This window comes from Rhopalosiphum padi, chromosome 4 (assembly GCF_020882245.1).
Source record: "Rhopalosiphum padi isolate XX-2018 chromosome 4, ASM2088224v1, whole genome shotgun sequence".
Lineage (NCBI taxonomy): Eukaryota > Metazoa > Arthropoda > Insecta > Hemiptera > Aphididae > Rhopalosiphum > Rhopalosiphum padi.
The window spans coordinates 45,466,117-45,486,937 of NC_083600.1; the positions used below are offsets into that span (position 1 = coordinate 45,466,117).

The window sequence follows — 20,821 nt, forward strand, 5'->3', positions numbered from 1 at the left end:
GTTACAGGATAATTCAAATTTAACGGGTCCCGCGTGACACGAAATGACGGCGCACCGCGGAAAACATTCGTTCCGTGTCAAATACAGTCTTAATTCGAGCAAGGTACAACTATTTAACGATAAAATTAGAATACGTAAAATACAATTACAATATTAATACTAACGTAGTATTTTTTTTATTCTATAGAGTAGATTCATGATAAACAACGAACGTCGTTAAAAAAAAAAACTCTACTATAAGAAATACCAACAGATATTTTCAAGGACGAGTCGTGATCGTTTAGAATATAAACAAAAAATGGGAAATATTATATTTTATAAATTCATTTTTCTAAGTATTTCACATTTGATATAGATGATGCATCGTAAGAGTATGTTGTGTGACGTACATCGCTGTAGACTTCATGTCTCGTTTTATATATGATCGTGTAATGAACTATGTTTAAATGACTAACGTGGTCCGTAAATCACATACAAATAAAATCCATAGACTTTCACCTTAAGTAGGATCGATTCAATAATATTAATTATCTAATAAGTACAAGAGTTTTAAAAACGACTAAATTGTTTTACGTTTACCTATTGATAAAAATCGATTTGCGGAATATCTATAGAAACTTTAATTGATAGAACTTATATATACAGTGATTAAATGATTATTTTGTGTAATCTTATAATTATTAAACATTCTTAACAGATCAGATGAGAGTAAAACTTATGCTTCTATTATATTATAGTTGTATAATGTTTTACACAATTGAAAATTACACGAAATAAAAATAAATATATGTATTATTTTTTTAAACTAACTTAATTTAAATTGAAAAATTGATTAATTTCGTGCACTCCCCATATGTTTATAAGCTCTTTGAAATTGTTTGTTGATACATAAAGGTAAATATTATATTATGTAAATATTTGTTTTAATTTTAGTTTTTACATCATTCGATATTGAACTCAAATTATTCCAGTATATTTAGTTTATCCCCAATAATGTATTTATAAACCAATTCTCAAGCTATGACGAAAATCTCTGTTTATCTTATATGTACCTACCTAAGTGGTTTCAAATTACGTCTATATTGTTTGAATAATAATTTAAAACTGTAACTAAAACACAATATAACGTGTTTAGAAAAGCAGACGAGGTAATAGGTATTGAATATCTGTATTGCTTAATTAAGACAAGTAATAAATTAAATTTTATAAAGTAGTTTGGAATTCTATTTTTACATTTTAAAATAAATTATAAAATTAAAAACAAATCAAATAAAAAATGATTTTGAATAGTAATTTTATTATTAGTAAAACGCTGTAGGTAATGAAGTGTTTTCAATATAGAAACGCAATATAAAATATTAAACATTTATTAAATTTTATATAAATATTTTGAAACATGTGTAATATTAAATTTTTATTGTATTTGCATGTTTTAAAATCTTAATAATAAATCATAATGATACTATGAATTTACTAAAATGTATGAACCATAACAACATTAATTTAAAATGATTTATAATCGATTAATTATTTTTTTTTACACACATTATTATAATATACCACTAATGTGTATTATATTACGTAAATACATAACAGTAAGTATAGGTACTTAACGCATCCTAATTTTAGCTAATAACCAAAATACAAGATGCTTTTTCATATTATAAATTATACGTTGATTAAATGTTGCATACACATTTTACCATATTATATTGAATAAATTAATTTATTGTAAGTATTTAATATTATAAAAATAAATTAAATTTTATTAATAAATCGTTTTTTTAAATATGTATTTAATTAAAGTCCAAACTTAGTTTGTTATTGTTTTGTACTTTCATCAAAATTGAATAGGAATTTCAGATTTCCAAACGTTATGAATATTTTATTTAAATGGTATCATCTGTGTCTTATTTTTAAACAAAAAAACCTGGTTATATAAAAGTTTTTAAAAATTTAAAAATGGTATTACCATTATAATTAGTATTCATGAAAATGCCTATCATTGTATGGTGTGTTCAAAATGTGGAATCAGCCATACTTGAACTCAGAGATTGACATTTACGATGAAATTTTGTTTCTTCATAATATTGTTCCACTGCAGTAGGTTATAATAGTTCATATTCTCTGAAAGCGGATTTTACGGAGGAGATTTAACTCAATTAGTAATTCCAACTGTTATCAGAAAGTAACAAAAGAGAAAAGCAATAAATTCTTTAATTTTGCACAGAACAATGTTCAATTAATATTTATTTGAGATATTTTTAAAAATCAGATCTTAAAGTCACGTACACAGTCCGTCAAATTTAATAAGTACAAATCGACCGATTAATGTAATAACTTTCAATTGTGGTGGGATTTTTATTTTGTACTACATAGCTGGTTATATGTAAAATATTAGTCATTGTCATTTAAATATTTTTAATTGCATAAATTACATTATTGTATTCAACTAGGCACGATATACATGCGATGCATATAAATTAGTATTTGACAATTCCAGTGTATGACAATTATTACTTTTTATCGACTAAATGTTTAAATAACACAATTAAATACAAGTTCGATATATAAGTATATTATTTTATTAGTAAAATACAGTTTTATTGATTCTATTAATAGTAAAAATATTTTAAATAGAAAAATAATATATTATAGTATTATGTACCTATTTATTATGCAATTTAAACAAATACTAAAAACAAAAATCGAAGATATGAATTGTTTTTAATTTGATTTTTTAAAACATAACTGCGTGGTTATTAGCCGTCCGTATGATATTTACTTTGAAAATGAGTTGAATTTTCGTTACATTATACTAACATTATACTAAATTCCTTTATTATAACTAAATGATTGGTATTCAGTTTATTCAGTTTATGTTTGTTAGTTATGCTAGAATGTAGGCAGAGGTCCATATATGGCCTATATATTTTGAATTCATATGTTCTACGACTAGTATTATTAGTACTATCAATATATTATATGTTTTTTTTTTTTTTACACAAACTCGTCGTGTTGATAATATCGTATTATTCAAATTTCCATGAAACCAGTGAGAACGCATAAATACGTCACTCGTACGGCGTTTAGCATGTAAATATGTAACTATAAGATCGATCGTTCGGGGTCACGACGAATAAATTGTTTAGATTAAAAACGCGATTTGTTCGAAATACGACTTTCGATCAGTCAGCGGTGTAGATGTCAGTTTTAAACGGTATTGTATAAATTATACGATTCGAGATAAGAGGTAAACAGTGAATTTGTTATACTAAAATTAATACGGGACAAACGGCGTGTGTATACTTAAAAATCGAAATATCTAAAACTCGTAAACCTTTATCCTACGGACCATTACCATATCGTCGGTGCCGGTACCACTCGCCTGTCGAATCCCCCCAATACTTGTTCATCGCGGAGTGATCGACGCCGCCGCGACGAAAGCGTATCAGTTATTACAAGTCGTGTTAAAAAGTCGGATAAGTGTGATATTGTAATACAAAAATATGACGTATGTTACGCGTAGTACGTGCGAATAACAGCAATAGTGGTGGTATGTATACAGCCTCCGACGTGTAAAAGATTATATAATATTATGTTTGTTCGACGACATAATTTAATGACAACGTTCAGGTCCCTACGAATAGATAATAATCAGATACATTTATTTCCCCGTAGACTATAATATCGTAAAATACGCCGCCGTGTTGGCCGTATCGTTTTCAATTAAACATATTATTATTATTATTATTCCCATGGCCGAGTCACCGCCGAAAAGGTGTTACACGATCATCACGCGACGTCATTCCAATGGAAAAAACTAAACGACAGCGCCGCTCAGTTAAAAACGGTTAAATAATATTATTACTACAAACACTGCACGAGCTCCGTGTGTCTTTCCCGCGTAATAGTTTTAGGCTTCCGACCCGCCACGCCGCCGTGTGCAATATTATTCGCGCCGTATACTGATAATGAGATATATTTATACGTATTTTTTTTTAAACTCCCGTTGCACCCATTGTCTTTGAAAGTATATATTATGCTCGAGTTGTATTATAACACGAATATACATACATTACGCCAGTCGGCCCCTCGTCGTCCGACCGGGTCCTGAATAATGTTGTAATTTACAGGTTACCAACACGACTCTTGCGAGGAGTCGCTAATGATCATTATATAAATGTGCCCCGGCACAGCGAGTTTCCCGACTCCGTTTTAATATAGCGTATTTTCCAGTCTGTTTTTTGTTCCCATTCTATCATAATGCTTATCTCTTGCGTTTACTCGCTTGCGTCCTACGCACTACCCTCGTACGCGTATTATGTTTTTGATACACAAGATTTAATACTGTACTTTTGAACGGTAAACAAAATTTTATATTGTGCTTAAAATCTTCTTATTATTTTTTTTTTTTTTTTTAATACAAATTCTATATAGGTTGTTTAAACGTTTCTATACTTTATTTTCGCTTGTATGTAATGCGTTTGACATTAAACGTACATTTTTAACGTAATACGTATTATACATAACATATTATATTATTATAATAAGTCAATATATCTAAAGTATTACATCAATGTTATACCGATCAGCGTACTATGTAATTATTGAATGTTGTTAAATTATTAGGCAGCACACGCGCGAACACTGGATAGTGTGTATGTGTACGTTTATATAAAATAATAATCTATATTTTTATAAAAATTAACTGATTGAAATTATAAGTCAACATAAGACTGTTAAAATCTGACCATTACTTGAAAAAAATTAAAAATATGATAATATAGTAAGTTATGATCTCAAAAATATTAAAATGTTATTATTTATTTATTTTTTGAGGATTTGTATCAATATAATTCATATATTCATATTATTCATTAAATTAATAAAGTAAAGATTAAAGAAAATGATTCGAAGTTTTTTTACAGACTAGTTTTTTATTCATCAGCATGTTGAAAACTGTTGGGCAGTAATGCAATCTTGCTAGACTGTAATAATAATATTATGTAGAATGACTATTGAGCTTAAAACGAACTTCAATGAAAGTTATAAGCGTTGAGTCATTGAATAGTTACGAGCATGATAACCCACCCACCCGTATCGTCAGTTATTAGTTGGAAAGTTAGCACAATAACAGAATAATAATGTAAACTATAATCCTTTGAGTGTATTATCGTAATTTATAACATTTTTAACAGTATCCGCAAATTAACAATATTCTCGTTTCATCATCTGCAGAGTATCTTTTTCTCTCGAGTTGCCACTTTTCGCATTGAAGATAAACAGTATATTAATGTTACAGTTGGTTACAGTAAGTTGTAGGTATCTATTGTATACGATTAAAGACGATATTCAAAGAACAGTATGGTAATAATGTTATAGACATTTACATAATAAGTCTATATATATATATATATATATAGCTCGTTTTGAACGACTGAAACCTGCAACGTATTAATATGACGCGTGTACTGCATGGGCCATATAACGCCAAAACTAGATAAACGGAAACAAAATGTTATTGTTCTCAAATGTATCATACTGCCCGCAGTTGATAGATTATCGATTGAAAATTATTTCACTCCAACGATGGTTTTTATCTTACGTAAAAACGTTTATATTACGAATAATAATATTTAACCGTTTGAATCGAGCGTGTGTGCCGACGAGATTTTCTCAGTATTGTTTTCCCGGCGGAAGAAACGTCACTCGACCGTGTGTCTTGACTTGGTCGTCGTCGTCATCGAGAGACAAAAAGTCGACGACACACGCGCGCGCTCGTTATGTTTTCGAACGCGGCGCACGCCTTCGGGTGATGCGTCTGACAAGTGGTGTTAAACAGCAGTATAGTTGTTGCACGCGAACCGTTTGTTTCATCTCGAAAAAACAATCCGTATCTACGTCGTATACGTAGGTCTGTTGGGACCTGTCTTGTCGTCACCGGTGGATAGGAGGGAGGAGGGGCACAGCAAAGTTTCCTCGCGCTTCTCGAGTTCCGAGTGACGGTCGGGCGCTCGAAGAACCCGAAAAAAGTTTCGAACCGGAATAGCGGATATATGTTTATGTGATTTACAATGACCCGGAAGTGGACCGTTCGATTATTTAGAGTAGTTTCCCGAGGAGACCGGCCACGGGGTCGTCATCGTGATGATCGGAGGGGGGGGGGGGGTGAGACAACTTACTGCTATGCGTGCATAACATATTATTATTATAATGATAATAATATCATACGGGCGAGCGTAATCGACGACGTCGACTCAACCGATAATATAATATTATAATATGTACAGAGAAGTTCGTGTCGAAACTTAGGCGTATACTCGCGCCGTTGTGCTTATTAAATTTCGCCAAGTGTCCGGCGTGTAAAGTTTCCGAACCGCTCTCGCCGTCGACCGCGCAACACTGTTATCACGGTTATTATTAAGTAATGGCGGCGGGCGCAAAACGAAATGCCGTGTTTTCGGTACGACGACCACGACGACGACGACGACGATAATATAATAATAGTATTATACGTATATATACACGAGTCGGGGCGGATGCGGCTCAATTATATATATATTATTAGGAGGAACGCCGCATAGTTGCGTATAATATACCTAATATATCGTCGGTCGTGGTCTATAACTTTCCCGATTGTTTTCGAACACCGATTTTAGCATGCCATACAGAAACTCGCACAATACGAGTACAAATATAAGATAATATAACGCGAGGTACAATGCAGCGAGATTGTCGATTGTCGATGTTATTATCATTATCTTCACACGGGTAAATCGTAATAATATGATATTTACGGCAATCGTTAACGGGGTTGTGGTGGAGTTTGGAACCTCGAAGAAAAAAAATAATAATAAATGTCGGCGATATCCGGTCTCGCGCTGATCGAGCTTATACCGCAACTCGCAATATTATAATATAAGTAGTTCCGAATAAGTTCCAAAATGTACGAGTTGCATGTTCTCCACGAATTTCTCGAGCCAGGCTTCCGAACTACACTTATTGTTTAAATATTTTATAATTTATTTTTGATAAAAACAATTTGTTCTGCAAGTTTTAAACTAATGCTACCAATTGTAAATAAAATATATGTATTAGGTATTTTCAAAAACGATTTGTTCGAATGTTGAAACACGTAACTCTCAAATAACCGAGAACACTTAAACTAAGATTGTGTAGGGACCGGTATTTTAATTAATAATTTAAACAAATAAAATATTGTGGACAGTCGTTACTTATAAGCTTTTTTTCTTTGGGCGAATGTTCCATGACTTTACGCGAGTATGATTTCATAATATTATAAATTTCTTTTTATTGTAAACAAACTATATTCAAAGGTTATTTATCGAAAAACAAATAAAGGTTAAAAACTTTAATATTTATTTAAACATATCAATGTGGCAATGTATCTAATTTTAGTAGTTATATTAAAATATATCCTGTATATACAAATAGGCCCATTTTTATATGTTACAGATGAATTCATCTCTACAGGGGCCATTCTCCGGGTCTCCTCCCGAGGGATGTCCTTCGGAGGATATATTTTATTAGGGCAATAAAAACTGCACTGTGTATCATGATGAATAGACTGCGGTGTAATAATAATAATTGCGTCTTAGCAATATTACAGTGAAATCAATTAAAGTTTTCGTCTTGTTAAATATTATATTGCGCCAGACCCGCCGCAGTGGTCGAATAATGGTTTATTATTATCATCGCGAGACTATTGATTATATTATTATTATTATTATTATTATTATTATTATCATGTATAGGTAGTGGATGATTATAGTAATTATAATAATATTATCATAAAACGTGAGCGGTGGATTGTGAAATTATTCAAAGCGCGTCTGATGTCGAACCATCACGGCAACCATTTAAATCAAAACACGCGCACCGCTGTCAGGAGTAACGCCCGCCGTCCCGGTAATAATATTGTCGCGAGACGGTGAAAAATTGTAACGTAAAAAATAACACAGCACATTCGTCGTTATCTGTCAGGTGTGCTCCGATTTACGGTCCCGCGGATCGACGGATAATGAATATAGATCGCCCCGACCCATCTCGCATCGCGGTCGTCGAGTGGCGTTGCGCGCGGTATGCGTATACACTATACACACCCGTTAGTCATCCTATTTAATAGGGTACCGCTGTTGTAATAGTACGAAACAGAAAAAAGTTTTAAATTAAAAGTAGTTTGCCGAGTACCAAAACTCGAAGATTGATGGTTCCAGAAAGCGGAAGCCCCGAGCGGAAAAAAAAAAAATAAAAAAAACCTTTTCGCCGTCGAAATTTTTTTATTTTATTTTATTTTTAGCAGCTTGTTGTATATTGATTAGATAAGTTATGAAGACGCAAAAGTCACGTATAACCGCATTACACGACAAATCCCTAGTTGCTTTTATATAGCAACTTTGACAATAACTCTCCGGCCACCGCGATATGGACCTGTTTATTGATTTTTATTTTTTTTGTATCTGATCATTACTACGGCGTTATCTATTTTACTTTTCGGACGTATTCCGCACTCGATTCCGGGATCAAGGTTTATAGGGTTTGACAAATCTCCCGAAGACAAATAACGGACATCCGTTGCCCGCCATATACGAGGCTAACCCATACAATACACGAGCACAGGAAGTCATATCCAGAGATTACGCACGGGATCCTGAGCACGCTTAACTTTTTCAATAGACCGAATACCGAATGAAAAGTAGTCACTTCTATTATATTATTATGTGATGCGACGTAATAGTATTATGTGTTTGCATCGTGGCTGCGTAATATCCAATGAAACGATCTGTTCAATATATACTCGGTAATCGAATATAATATTGTATAGATATATACTCGCTCGTAATATTATAGTAACTATACAAGAATAATAATTCAACTAGACACTTAATATTATATACGTTTTGTTTAATTATATTGAATCGCGTATTCCCGTACAACTGCTATGTTAATTGTCCAAATTTTATTATTATTTTAAATATTTTATGCTAATATTATTAATATTATTAAAACGATCGTACTAGTTTACTAACAAGTATCCATTATTTATCTATGTTATTATTTAATAATATGTCAATACTTTTTGTACTAAATTTAAGTTTGTAATATTTCAATAAACTTTACTTGAATCCTCATATAGGCGTTTAAACAAATACGTAAATGTAACGAAACTGCGGTTAGGTATTTAGTTACACATTAATTTTTGATATATTATGTATAATATAATAATTATATCAATATAGATATTATTATTAGCGATAAATTAACTAAAAACATTTAATATTGTGTTTACGAGTATTACGAGAAACTAAGAGAATTATTAAGTTACATTATTTTTTAAATTATTAAAACTCATTCACTGCTGAGATAATTATTTTCCAGTATACATTAATGTGATTGAATTCAATTTTATTTTTGATATAATATATAATAGAACATGAAGTACATAATTTGGGGAAAGAAGCCACCCAAAGATGACACTTTCAGTTTGAATTAAATCCCGAAGGATTTATTTAGTTTATTAATTGTTTTTTTTTTATTTTATTGTAATAGGTCTTTGCACCAATTACGTTTAAGTCGCCTCGGAAAAAAAAATTTAATATTTAGCTATAACATAATATATCATATTGTTATATAAGATGAAAATTAATATTTATAATAATTATATTTTGTCGTTATCTTAGAAAATGTTGGTTAACTAAGCGATCTTTTTTCAAAATATTCGATATTTCAAAAAAATTGATATTTTCAGATTTTTAAAATAATATGACTAATAAATGCTGCACTCGGAGAATTGCTTATATCTGTGGACTGATCGCCGACGGGCTTGAACAAGTACAATATAAATTTGTACATTTAAACACAATATAATAAGTATATTGCATTAGACTATGAGAAAACATAACAGAGTATTATAAATACATATTATATTATATACTATGATTTTAAAACTCATATTGGTTCTCTTGTGGTTTAAATACAAAAATATGGTAGAACCTTTTTAACTTCCATTATATCGAGTAAAAAATTACAATAGAATCCTACCGAGGTTTTTAGGTATTTATCTTGTGAAGTGATGGGGGAGGGAGGGGTTGGAGAAATAGTTTCTTCGATCCCCGCACCGTGTGATCCTCCACCAATAATCACACATGGACGCAATATATATAGAATAATAAATTCTTCAAGAGTACATAATGTTGTATTTCGACGAGCGGTATTAAAACATCGAACGAACGCGTGCATCGTTATATTATCGAAGATTAAGTTTCCGAGCGCATTTCGTACTAACACTCGACGCACACGTCACACGCACACGCCTATACGGACACATTAATCTCCCCGAGTACGCTGTGTTTATGTAATATATGATATATGGTACATAATAATATTATACCATCCCGAAGACTCGTGTCTCAGTTCTCAATGGTTATTCACCCGCCAAGTGGAATGGCTACATTCAAATCACATATGCAAAATAAGTTCGATAGCTTTTAAAAAATAAATCCCGAATCGTATGTCATTAATATCAACGGACAATTTATAAATCGTGTTTTTAATAATCATAATAACGTATTCATTTATGAAAATAAATAAATAAGAGTCAACAATTATTTAAAAATAGATCATTTGTCGGATTAATTATTTTTCTGAAAAATTCGAAATAAATATCTTTTGAAGATTTATATTAAGCCGTAAGTTACTTTATTTTTAAACTAACTTCTACGGTTGCTATTAAATAAGTAACGTTTTTGTTTTCAAGTTTAATTTGGACATTTTTTTTCATTTTTTTTTTCGTTTTGTAGACATTTATACAATTTGCGGATGCATCTGTGAAAGTCTTCACTTAATCTTCGTTTGGCCTAATTTGTACTTATAATTAGTGTGATGGAAGTCGGCCATAGTTTGTTAACCAAACTTAACCACCTGCCAGATTCAGATCGTGGGAGACAGCAAAGATAAATGTTACTAGGACCTCGAAATTACTGAAGTTTGTACCTACCATTCAATATACTTATTTTTCGCCACTTAGTGCCAATATATGGTTACTGATTTTGAATGGTACAATGAAATCAGTGCTGAACAGTCGTGTGATGGTCGATCGACTGACTCTCCAAATGGGTCCGTGAACGATGCAAAAATAACGAATGCGTTATATTTGTGCTAATTATATAAGTGTTTTGGACATTGATTTGTAAATATTTATTTTTAATAACTGAGTATTATATTATATGAATATACAACTAATATGTATTGGGCTGTGGAAAAATTCCAAATAATTCGTAGGTTTTTCACGGTTTTTAGGCAACAACAAATAATATTATACCTAATCAAATTTATAACAAGTATCTTCGCTTCATAATGGCCCTTAAAATCTATTTCTCCACTCAGAGTTAGATAATAATAATAATAATAATAATAATAATAAAATATAATATTTTCACGCATGGATACAGTTAACACGTTTTGCTTAGATGTTGTTGCTGAATAATTTCGGATAAACGCAAACGTATGCCAAGTATAGACCGACTTAAGTGGATAATTTAAAACGGCAGTGCGCGCAATTATTTAGACCATAATATCATTATCATTATTGTTATTATTATCATCTCTTCTAGAGTGTTGATATTGCGTTTCATTACTGACTACATATATGTATTTTATAACACATACACACACAAACACACACACACATATATATAACATAATACGGTCATTAGTACCCGTTATCTCTGTTATTGTAGTGACCGTTCGGGTTAACTGCGCGAGGAACCGCAACTACACGCGCAACGATATAAACCATCAACTATCAGTTTCCGACACTCTGAATCCATTTACTCTCCCGGCGAACACATAAAATATCTTCAATAACGAAATAATAAACGACAAGACCTACAGCAGCAGCAGCACTTTCGGTTATTTACGTGAACAGTTTACGATCGAGTGACTACTGCATTATATACTGTATTATTGCTATTAATATTACGTTTCGAAATAAATCGAAAACGTATTATAGATGTACAAAACTAAGTGTTATATAGTTAATAATCACAATGCAACCAAACTTCAGTTTCTTTTTTTTTTTGGTCGTCACTCACATCGACGAGTAATTTTTTTCGCGTTATACCTATATTTTAGACACCCAACGATGCGTTATTCGTCCATCGAATTATTATTTTGGGTTATATCAATATTGTGCGAAAAATAAAACTTATCTCTCATTATCACGCTGTATACGCTAAAATATTTCGTTTGATGCACTAAAATTATCGGTAATTTTTTTTTAGAAATAGTTTACCTACGAACGTATACAAATTAAATTCGCCGAGAATACTGTGATATATACCTAGTCGAGATTCAGCCACGAAATTTAATCGTGGCGTTGAAACAAAAAGCGATTGATATGAAAAAGAAATGAGATGGTTGAAAATTTGAAATTCAATATTTATTTCGACTTATATTGGAACGTCAAATTAACGAAAGCACGGGGGCGATTAATCGATATATTTAATTTAAATGTTCTACGCGTCTACGCCCAACTTGTTAAATAAAACGACTTATCACGGAACTATGATAAATGCAATGCGCAAAATATATATATATATATATACGTATAATTGTATTCGTTATAATTAAGGGGTAAATGTCATGATTGTTTTTTCAATGTCTATATTATGAACTAAAACAATTGATTATTAAACATAAAATAAAAAATGTTCAAACCGTTGACGATGAAAATATTTTCCATAATATATATTGTATGAATTATAATCATATTTCAATTAAATTATTAGACACCGAACAATATTACTATTGTCTTGTAGTGAATATCTCGTACAATATACTATTTGCGTTTTATTGCATCTATGAACACTGACCGAAAAGTTAGAATTAATTGTCTATGATTATTGTATTGCAGTTTTTTTTAGTATTTTGGCATAAGCTTCCGTGAAATTCCACTCAAAAATCTTATGTCACGTATCGCTCTACACTCTACAGCCATCATACTTCAATAAACAATTTTTTTCTATTCGAAAGAAAAATTACCGAAACGCATTTAAATATTATCGTACTCGTAAATATTGTTTGTTGAAATATGATTTGATTATGAATAATTCATCGCTCCGAATCGCAGTAATAATAACTATGATATAATTCTTTATTTTACCTGAAGAATCATATTACTAATTTAATTCCACTTGTGTTGTTTCTTATAAAGAAAGTATTGAAAACCAAATCAGAGTTAACATTTTGCTTTGTGTCATTGGTATTATAGTGAGCGTATTATGAACAAACGGAGAATTACGAAAACACTATACTTTTTCATTTTTTAACGTTCAGATATTTAAAATTATTTTAACATCGAAACAATGAATGTCTATTCAAATACGTACTATATAGTATATACATAATGTATTTGCACGAATAGTTTATATCTTTAACACCGTATAATATATTTATTCTCTTATTAGGTAAATATTCCATTATATTCACGATTAAGTTTTAATGGCGATTTAAATTATAAAATATTAATATTCTCGTGTGTTGTAAATTAACTATTACAATGATTTCGACGGACAAAATACAGTTCGTTTTAATATATATATATTCAAATACCCAAAGGGAGTTTACAATTAATATAATATTATTTAATGTCATAATATTTATGTGATAATAATTAATTTTATGTATATATATATATTATATAATATTCAGCTTCCATTATACCCAACGGATTGTTGGAGGTCAATTGTACATTTGGTAAATTATTATTCAAATAACTTTAGTGGCCCAAATTTTGGTTTATAACAGTATTAACAATTAATGATAATGATTCACGCGAGTGTTTTGTGTGCACCGTGCTAAATATTGATAATAGTCGTGGAATAGTTCGGGGAAACACCAATCATTTTGCAGGAAATGACGTAGAACTCGGTAATGGTTCGATTTTTAGCAGGAGAATGTTATTATAGTTTTGAATTTATTTTGCCGCTCGGACGTCGTAATCCAATAAACAATAAATTATGAATTACAATAATGGATTTATGATAAAACCCAACTGGAACAAATAGAACCTATCGATTTCATATTGAGTAAACATTTAAATATCACGTCTTTATAAAGGTTAATGAATGGAAAATAAGTAAATACATTGTATATGTATTATGTATATAAAAAAATACGATCAAATAATAATACGTGGTCATGCATAGAAATTGATTTCGGTTAAAATGCTTGGAAATCTTTCCATGGAATTTTTTCGGAAGATTCTTCAATTGTTTCACTCGATTGCTTTTTTTTTGTGTACTCACGTTTTTACAACCGAAAAATATCAATCCGTTTTTGTTTTTTTGTTTATTTTCATCCCTTTTTCACAACCATGTATAAATTCTAAGGATTTGTAACTCTCCTGATTTCGAACTATGGGATAAATTGTAGAACTCTTATAAGATAAAGAAAATATAACCTTTTCCATAAAAATAAAATTAATAGATTTCGTATTTATTTTTGAAGTAATGTTGACTAACAAGTAGTTGTAAACGTGCCAATGATTAGATAAGTTCAACTCTTAAGGAAATGACGAATTATTTTTTTTTAACATTTATACTTGGAATTAATTTATTAAAACTAATTTCCATTGCTTCCAATCACTTTTTTTCATTCGTATTTGTTTGCTTACCTACCATTTATAAACATTACAATAAGACTGTTTGTTAATTAAAATTTTTATACAATACTTTTTTTGTCAGTGTAAGCTTATGTAAATTTAAGTGAATTAAAATGTTATATTCGTACAAAAATACAATAAATTAATTTCATAGAAATATAGAATGGTTTTCCTTTAAAATTAGGTTGTTACTTACTTACATTAATTCAGTCATTATAGAAGTTTTTCATATATTTTACTTTAATAATTTCTTTTTTTTTATTATTACTTTTAAAAATTAAATTACAAAAATGCAAATACAATATACATATTATAATATATTTTTATATATGAATTAAATTTAAATTCAAAATGTTTTTTCATTCCGACAAACTTTATATTATTTGAAAACGTAATATAAGTTAGCGTCCCCATTTTTAATATTTTACCTAAGCTTTTGGTAAAATGGTTGAAATGCAAACGTTTTAATGAGAATTATTCGTCCCCAAAAATTATTCATCAGTATGTAAATATATATAAAACATAATCAAAATACTCGTGCAAATACTATTTTTCGGATTTATATTTTTATGATTAGTTTTTTTTTTTAATGCATATTATACGATAGGTTTAATAACTGTATAGAAATGAATGTACAAATAAAACTAATGCAAAGCGTTAAGTTTTATACAATTTTAACGAAATATGTGTTTATTGATATATTAATAACAATATTCGAATTTTAGAGAAATAAAAATGTATATAATATGACGACGAACGATGGCATCGTGATTATCCGAAACTTCTTAGTGCGATTACGCGGACTACTAAACGAACACGACGCGGAAACGATTCAAACAACAGAAAGAAAATCAAATAAATTTAACTTATTTTCGACTCATCTCGTGTGGTGGTCGTTATGTTATACGAACGCCATACAGTTTCGGAATAACAATAATAATAACAACAAAAACAACGAAATGATGCGTTTTGGGACGTAGATAGATAATGGAACGAGAGCGTGCGAGTGAGAGAGGACGAGAGAGGCGAATGGCAGAGATATTGCCGTCACCATAATGTCCCGGGGACTGGTAATAATAATGGTCTAGCGGTCGGGCGGTGGGGGGGACGACTAGAGGGGTTTGGGGGGGTGAAGTTTTCGTCGCGCGTGCGATGAATTCGGATCGGACACTTTGGTATATTGTATAATGTAATGTCTTGCTTCTAAAATGTTTGCTCCGCCGTTATACACGCCGGGGTCTGGCGGGTCGCCGATTTACGCGGGCGGCACATGTCGGGGCTGACCGTCATATACGAAAAAATAAAAAAAACGTTTAAATTTTTCAAAATAACCACCACCCCCTCCTAATTCACAACAACGGTTTTGATTCGTGTGTAGGTTTATCGGAAGCATCGCTATCGGAAATACATACATTGTTATAGAACCCTCTCGACTCGGCTCTGAAAAATAAGTATCCTTCGCGCAATCACTCAACATACCCGATACACGTTATACTATCCGAGTAAAGTAAGTTCAACCTTTTGTGTACATTCTGGCCACGGCCTAAAGAAACTTCACGTCGATTTGATCGATGTCCACATTTATTTTGTCCCCGAAAATATTCGTGTGTGCTTTAGTGCGAACGTGGTTTTTTATTTTTTATACGAGTTCCTTTTTTTTTTTTTAAGTAAACTCGTTTTCTCGAAAAATCTAAATGTTTTTGGATATTTCTTATTTTCCATATAATTAGAATTTGTTACAAAAAAGTTCTTGGAAAAGTTGCTTTCAAAGTTGATTACTTTTTCAATGATACAGGTAGTATATATTTTTAATTTTGTACTCCAAAGCAAAACATTTTTCTCGGAACAATGTTATGAAAAAACAAATTTCATACGAGGAGGAGGTAGTTTATTAGTTATGAGCATTTAAAGTTTATAAATGTGGAGTGCAGTAGTCCATAAACGTCTCCCAAAATGTGTGTCCACCAATCTGCTTACTAAAACTTTAAATACACTTATAAGTTATATGTGTTAGCGTTAGTCATTTTATACATCCGAATCCTCGGGCATATATTATTTCAATTATTAGGAATATTGAATTAATAATATTATTTTAAAAACTAAAACTATAATGGTTAATCAATAGCAAATATAAATGTATACATTTTTTTTTTTTGTAATGACTTGAAATATGTAAAAAAGAATTTAAAAAAATAAACACTTTTTGAGAAAATGAGTTAAATTACTTTCGAAATAATCACCCTGTATATACTCATCAGTTATAATAAAAACCGTAAAAAAACATCGATTTGTTATTTTATATTATTATTATTATTATTTTTGACTTTTCAGATGATTGACTGCGCGTGTTTTTTGTACACTTCCACAGTGGGTTCACGTAAAATCACGAGCAATTTTTCTACATTCTCGCCCGATAAAATATCGCACGGACTTTAAAAATGTTTTCCGTCACGTCGGCCGTCGAATTCCTTCGGGAACCATTCGACGCAAATTACTTCTTTCATGCACGATAACGCAACGTTAACCGTTCTAAAGGGACTGTGTATACTCTATGTATACCCGACGATGTGTAACACCAGCTGGAATAATACGTTTGATTTGAATATCGATCATAGTATTATTGAACTATATTATAATCTCATTTTATTGTTACGCCGTTTTTCCCAGACATATTTCCAGAATCATTTCTTAAAGACGCACATTTTACGTGCAATAAACTTCATTTGAAATGGCTCTGTGTCACGTTATTATATTTCATCACGAGCGATGAAATATACGCTTTTATAAGAAATAAAGTTAACAGCTTATAATACGCATACCGTATAATACTATTATACTGTTATTACCGAATGGCGGATAATAGGTCATTCGTTGGCTTCATAAAATTAGGTTTGAAAAATAAAAGTTTGACGTATTCATTGGAATAGGTAATAACAGTACTGAATTAAAAGCACAGTATTATATTACCACAATAATATATTCATTTTTGTCGGGCGAAGGGGGTAAGGAAGTGTGAATTAATATAGTGATATGCTGATTTAAGAAAAAATACATTACATTACCATCGTATCATATTTCTTCGGATAAGTGTTTAAAAAATTATATCGATTCGTTTAATATAACGAAATATTTCCATTCATCGGTATTTTGGAAATTAACTCCTTATCACCATAATATTTACTAATAACGGTTTCGGCTACCCAGAAGTCAGCCACTTCCAAGTTTCAATTAAAATAATTGTCACTCACCTTGTATATGTCCAAATGTCCGCAGTAAGCGTCAAACTTGTTGTACAAGGACTCCAACATGTTGACGACCATGAACGGCGTGGCGGTGCTGCAGATGGACGTGAAGCCGACGATATCGCTGAACAACATGGTAACCTCGTCGTGCGTTTTGGCTTCGATGGTCTCTCCTGAAAACCACAAAATAAGTGGTATATAACCATTAAATATTTTTTTGTAATATTATGTTTTGATTTGGAAATTATTTAATTTTTCAAAACAAAAATTATATAATATAATTTAAACTATATCGTAGAAGTTTTGTTTCGATTAAATAATACATATAGGTACACTATCTATAAAGAATAAACATTAATTATTCTAGTTTAATAAATAATTATCGTAAATAACGCGATTGTCAAGTGCATTTTGGATTTGGTGCACTGCAAAGAAAGCGATGCAATGCACACAAGTGATGAGTGACGTGAGTATATCGACAATACGCTCCGCCGGCCATTCAATTTTGAAATTTAGTCCGCTTCATTACAGAAACAATAATGACAATGCTCTGTTACGACAACGGCACAGGTATTGTCGTCATGATATACGTCATATACTGTATACACTGACGCGATAATAGAATATAATATACGCGATCAGCCGCGTCACAACGTAGGCCCAGCGGGTTCGTCCAGTCTCGAGGGACAGTCGGGACTTTAATCTATGGTTGGCATACACTGCGTATAGATGTACAATAATATTATGTTGTTATTATTGTTATTAGTTATTATTATTATTAATATAATCAGAGAAACGCTTATACATGCCGAAGCGATCTCCAGACAATGACGGTCTGTGTGTACCGATAATATTCGCATTCGGAATCCTAACCCGTGCGGAAGACGTAATATTATTATGTTTAAGTGTGACGCGACACTTGTGTATCCATTCCGAAGACGATTTGTATGTGTGGGATATGCGCTGTGACGATAAGTATGGATTATTCGAGACGCCCCCGCCGATATGAACGCAATAGTGTTTAGCTAACGTTTTCGATTCCCAGCGAAGCGACGAGTGCAACGGATTTTACGGTGATAATGATTTTTTTTCTAGTCAACTATTTTGTCGCGTAGTCAACAAATCGAAAAGTTTAAAGTAAGCCACCTATCGATCAGACGATTTATCGATAAATTATATATCGACTCCTTCAGTACGAGTACATCTTTGCAATTTTACCAAAACGCACCGGAAAACTACATTCAGAAACTCGTAACTGTCAAAACTCGACTGATTTTAACCGACCACATATAGGTACTACAATACATACTATGATATTAAAAATTTATTTTTTTTTTATCGCAATTTTTTAATTATAAGTTATAACAGAGATTTTATAATAATACTATCATTGTGAATCTTCACGATCTTGTATTTCAGATCAAGACTTCAAAATTCAAACGCATTTTTTTTGTTAATGTCTAAATTAAATACTAACAGATAATCTTTATACATATTTATACATTATAATATATTATATGGAATGGGCATTAATTTAATTAATTGATAAACTTTCCGAAATGTCGAATAACAGTTGTAATAATATATAATTACTTATAACTAATTTTACGCAATTCCATTACGTTGTATCTTCGTCGAATTTATTTAGTTTACTATTAGTCTATTTTAAATTAAATTTTTAAATTTTAAAAGTATTTTGAAACTCGTAAAAAACTTAAACCGAATATTTTATCTATCGTTTACAGTTTTGAACAACTATCGTAATTGTTTTTTTTTTAATTCCTCAGTTATAAATAATTTTAGAAAGAATCATTTTCAAAGAATGTGTGTTTCAGGATTAATTTTAAATGATTATCAGAAAAATATTATGATTTTTAAATATTTATATTTATCAAATAAATTAAAAAAGCATATATGTAACTAACTATTATTTTATCTAATAATTTTTATAATTTTTTAGATACAGTACAACGAACATTAGCATATTATATTATTAATAGTAAACTATATACATATAATAATTCCCTATATGAGTTTAATTTATTAGTACCATTCGTCCCCTCAACACACTTTATTCAATTAAAAAAAGTGCCTACAAACATATTATTAAAAAAAAAACCAATGGAAATTCTTCTGCTATATATGTATAGTAGATTTTAAGTGTAAATACCTCATCAGCCACCATTAAGAAGATAACTAAAATGATGTATTCATTCTTTAAGTGTTTGACTCGCAAATAAAAACGTTATCATAATGTACAAATCCAACAAAAAAAAACGGTAAAAAATTTTAATTGTTTATGAATAAAAAAATCTAAAAGATCTAAAATATTTTAAAACCTATGACATCACGTATAGATAGAGAATGCTAATATAAATATTTATTGAATGATAAATATCTAAAATTATTTATTTTTGAACTATAGAGTAAAAAAGAAAACGCAAAATCAGTTTTGTTAAAAATTGCTTTTGCATAGATATTTCCGTTTTAAGTAATTTTTTTTTATTATTTTAAAAAGTTTTCTGAAACTCTCTAACTCGAAGATTCAAAACAAAGCATTGTTATACATAAAAAAAAATATGTAAACCAATGTACATTCATCGCTCCGCTGAGAATCTAAAATATGAGATATCGACAATACATACCTACCTACATATTGACGCAACAAACAAATCATACTAAAGTTTGCGTTATATCAATGATTTCAATAACATATTGTTTCCCTTATGCATTTTAAATTTGTGTTTATTTTATGTATTCATACCTTGTTATATATGTATCATACTTATCGATATTATTTTAATAATTTTGTTAGTTTTGATGCCATGCAGTTTTTGGATTTATTATAAATATATTTTTTACTAGGATCGTTTATTTGATATTTCTATTAACC

General features: G+C 30.4%; 1 protein-coding gene across 1 annotated transcript in view; it reads right to left on the reverse strand.

The window, feature by feature from the left end:
• Positions 1-20,821, reverse strand: part of LOC132929609 (head-specific guanylate cyclase) — a 237,184-nt gene that overhangs the window by 23,042 nt on the left and 193,321 nt on the right. The window contains exon 11 of the mRNA XM_060995082.1: positions 17,935-18,101. Coding sequence (XP_060851065.1) covers positions 17,935-18,101 — 167 coding nt within the window. The remainder of the gene's footprint in view (positions 1-17,934; positions 18,102-20,821) is intronic.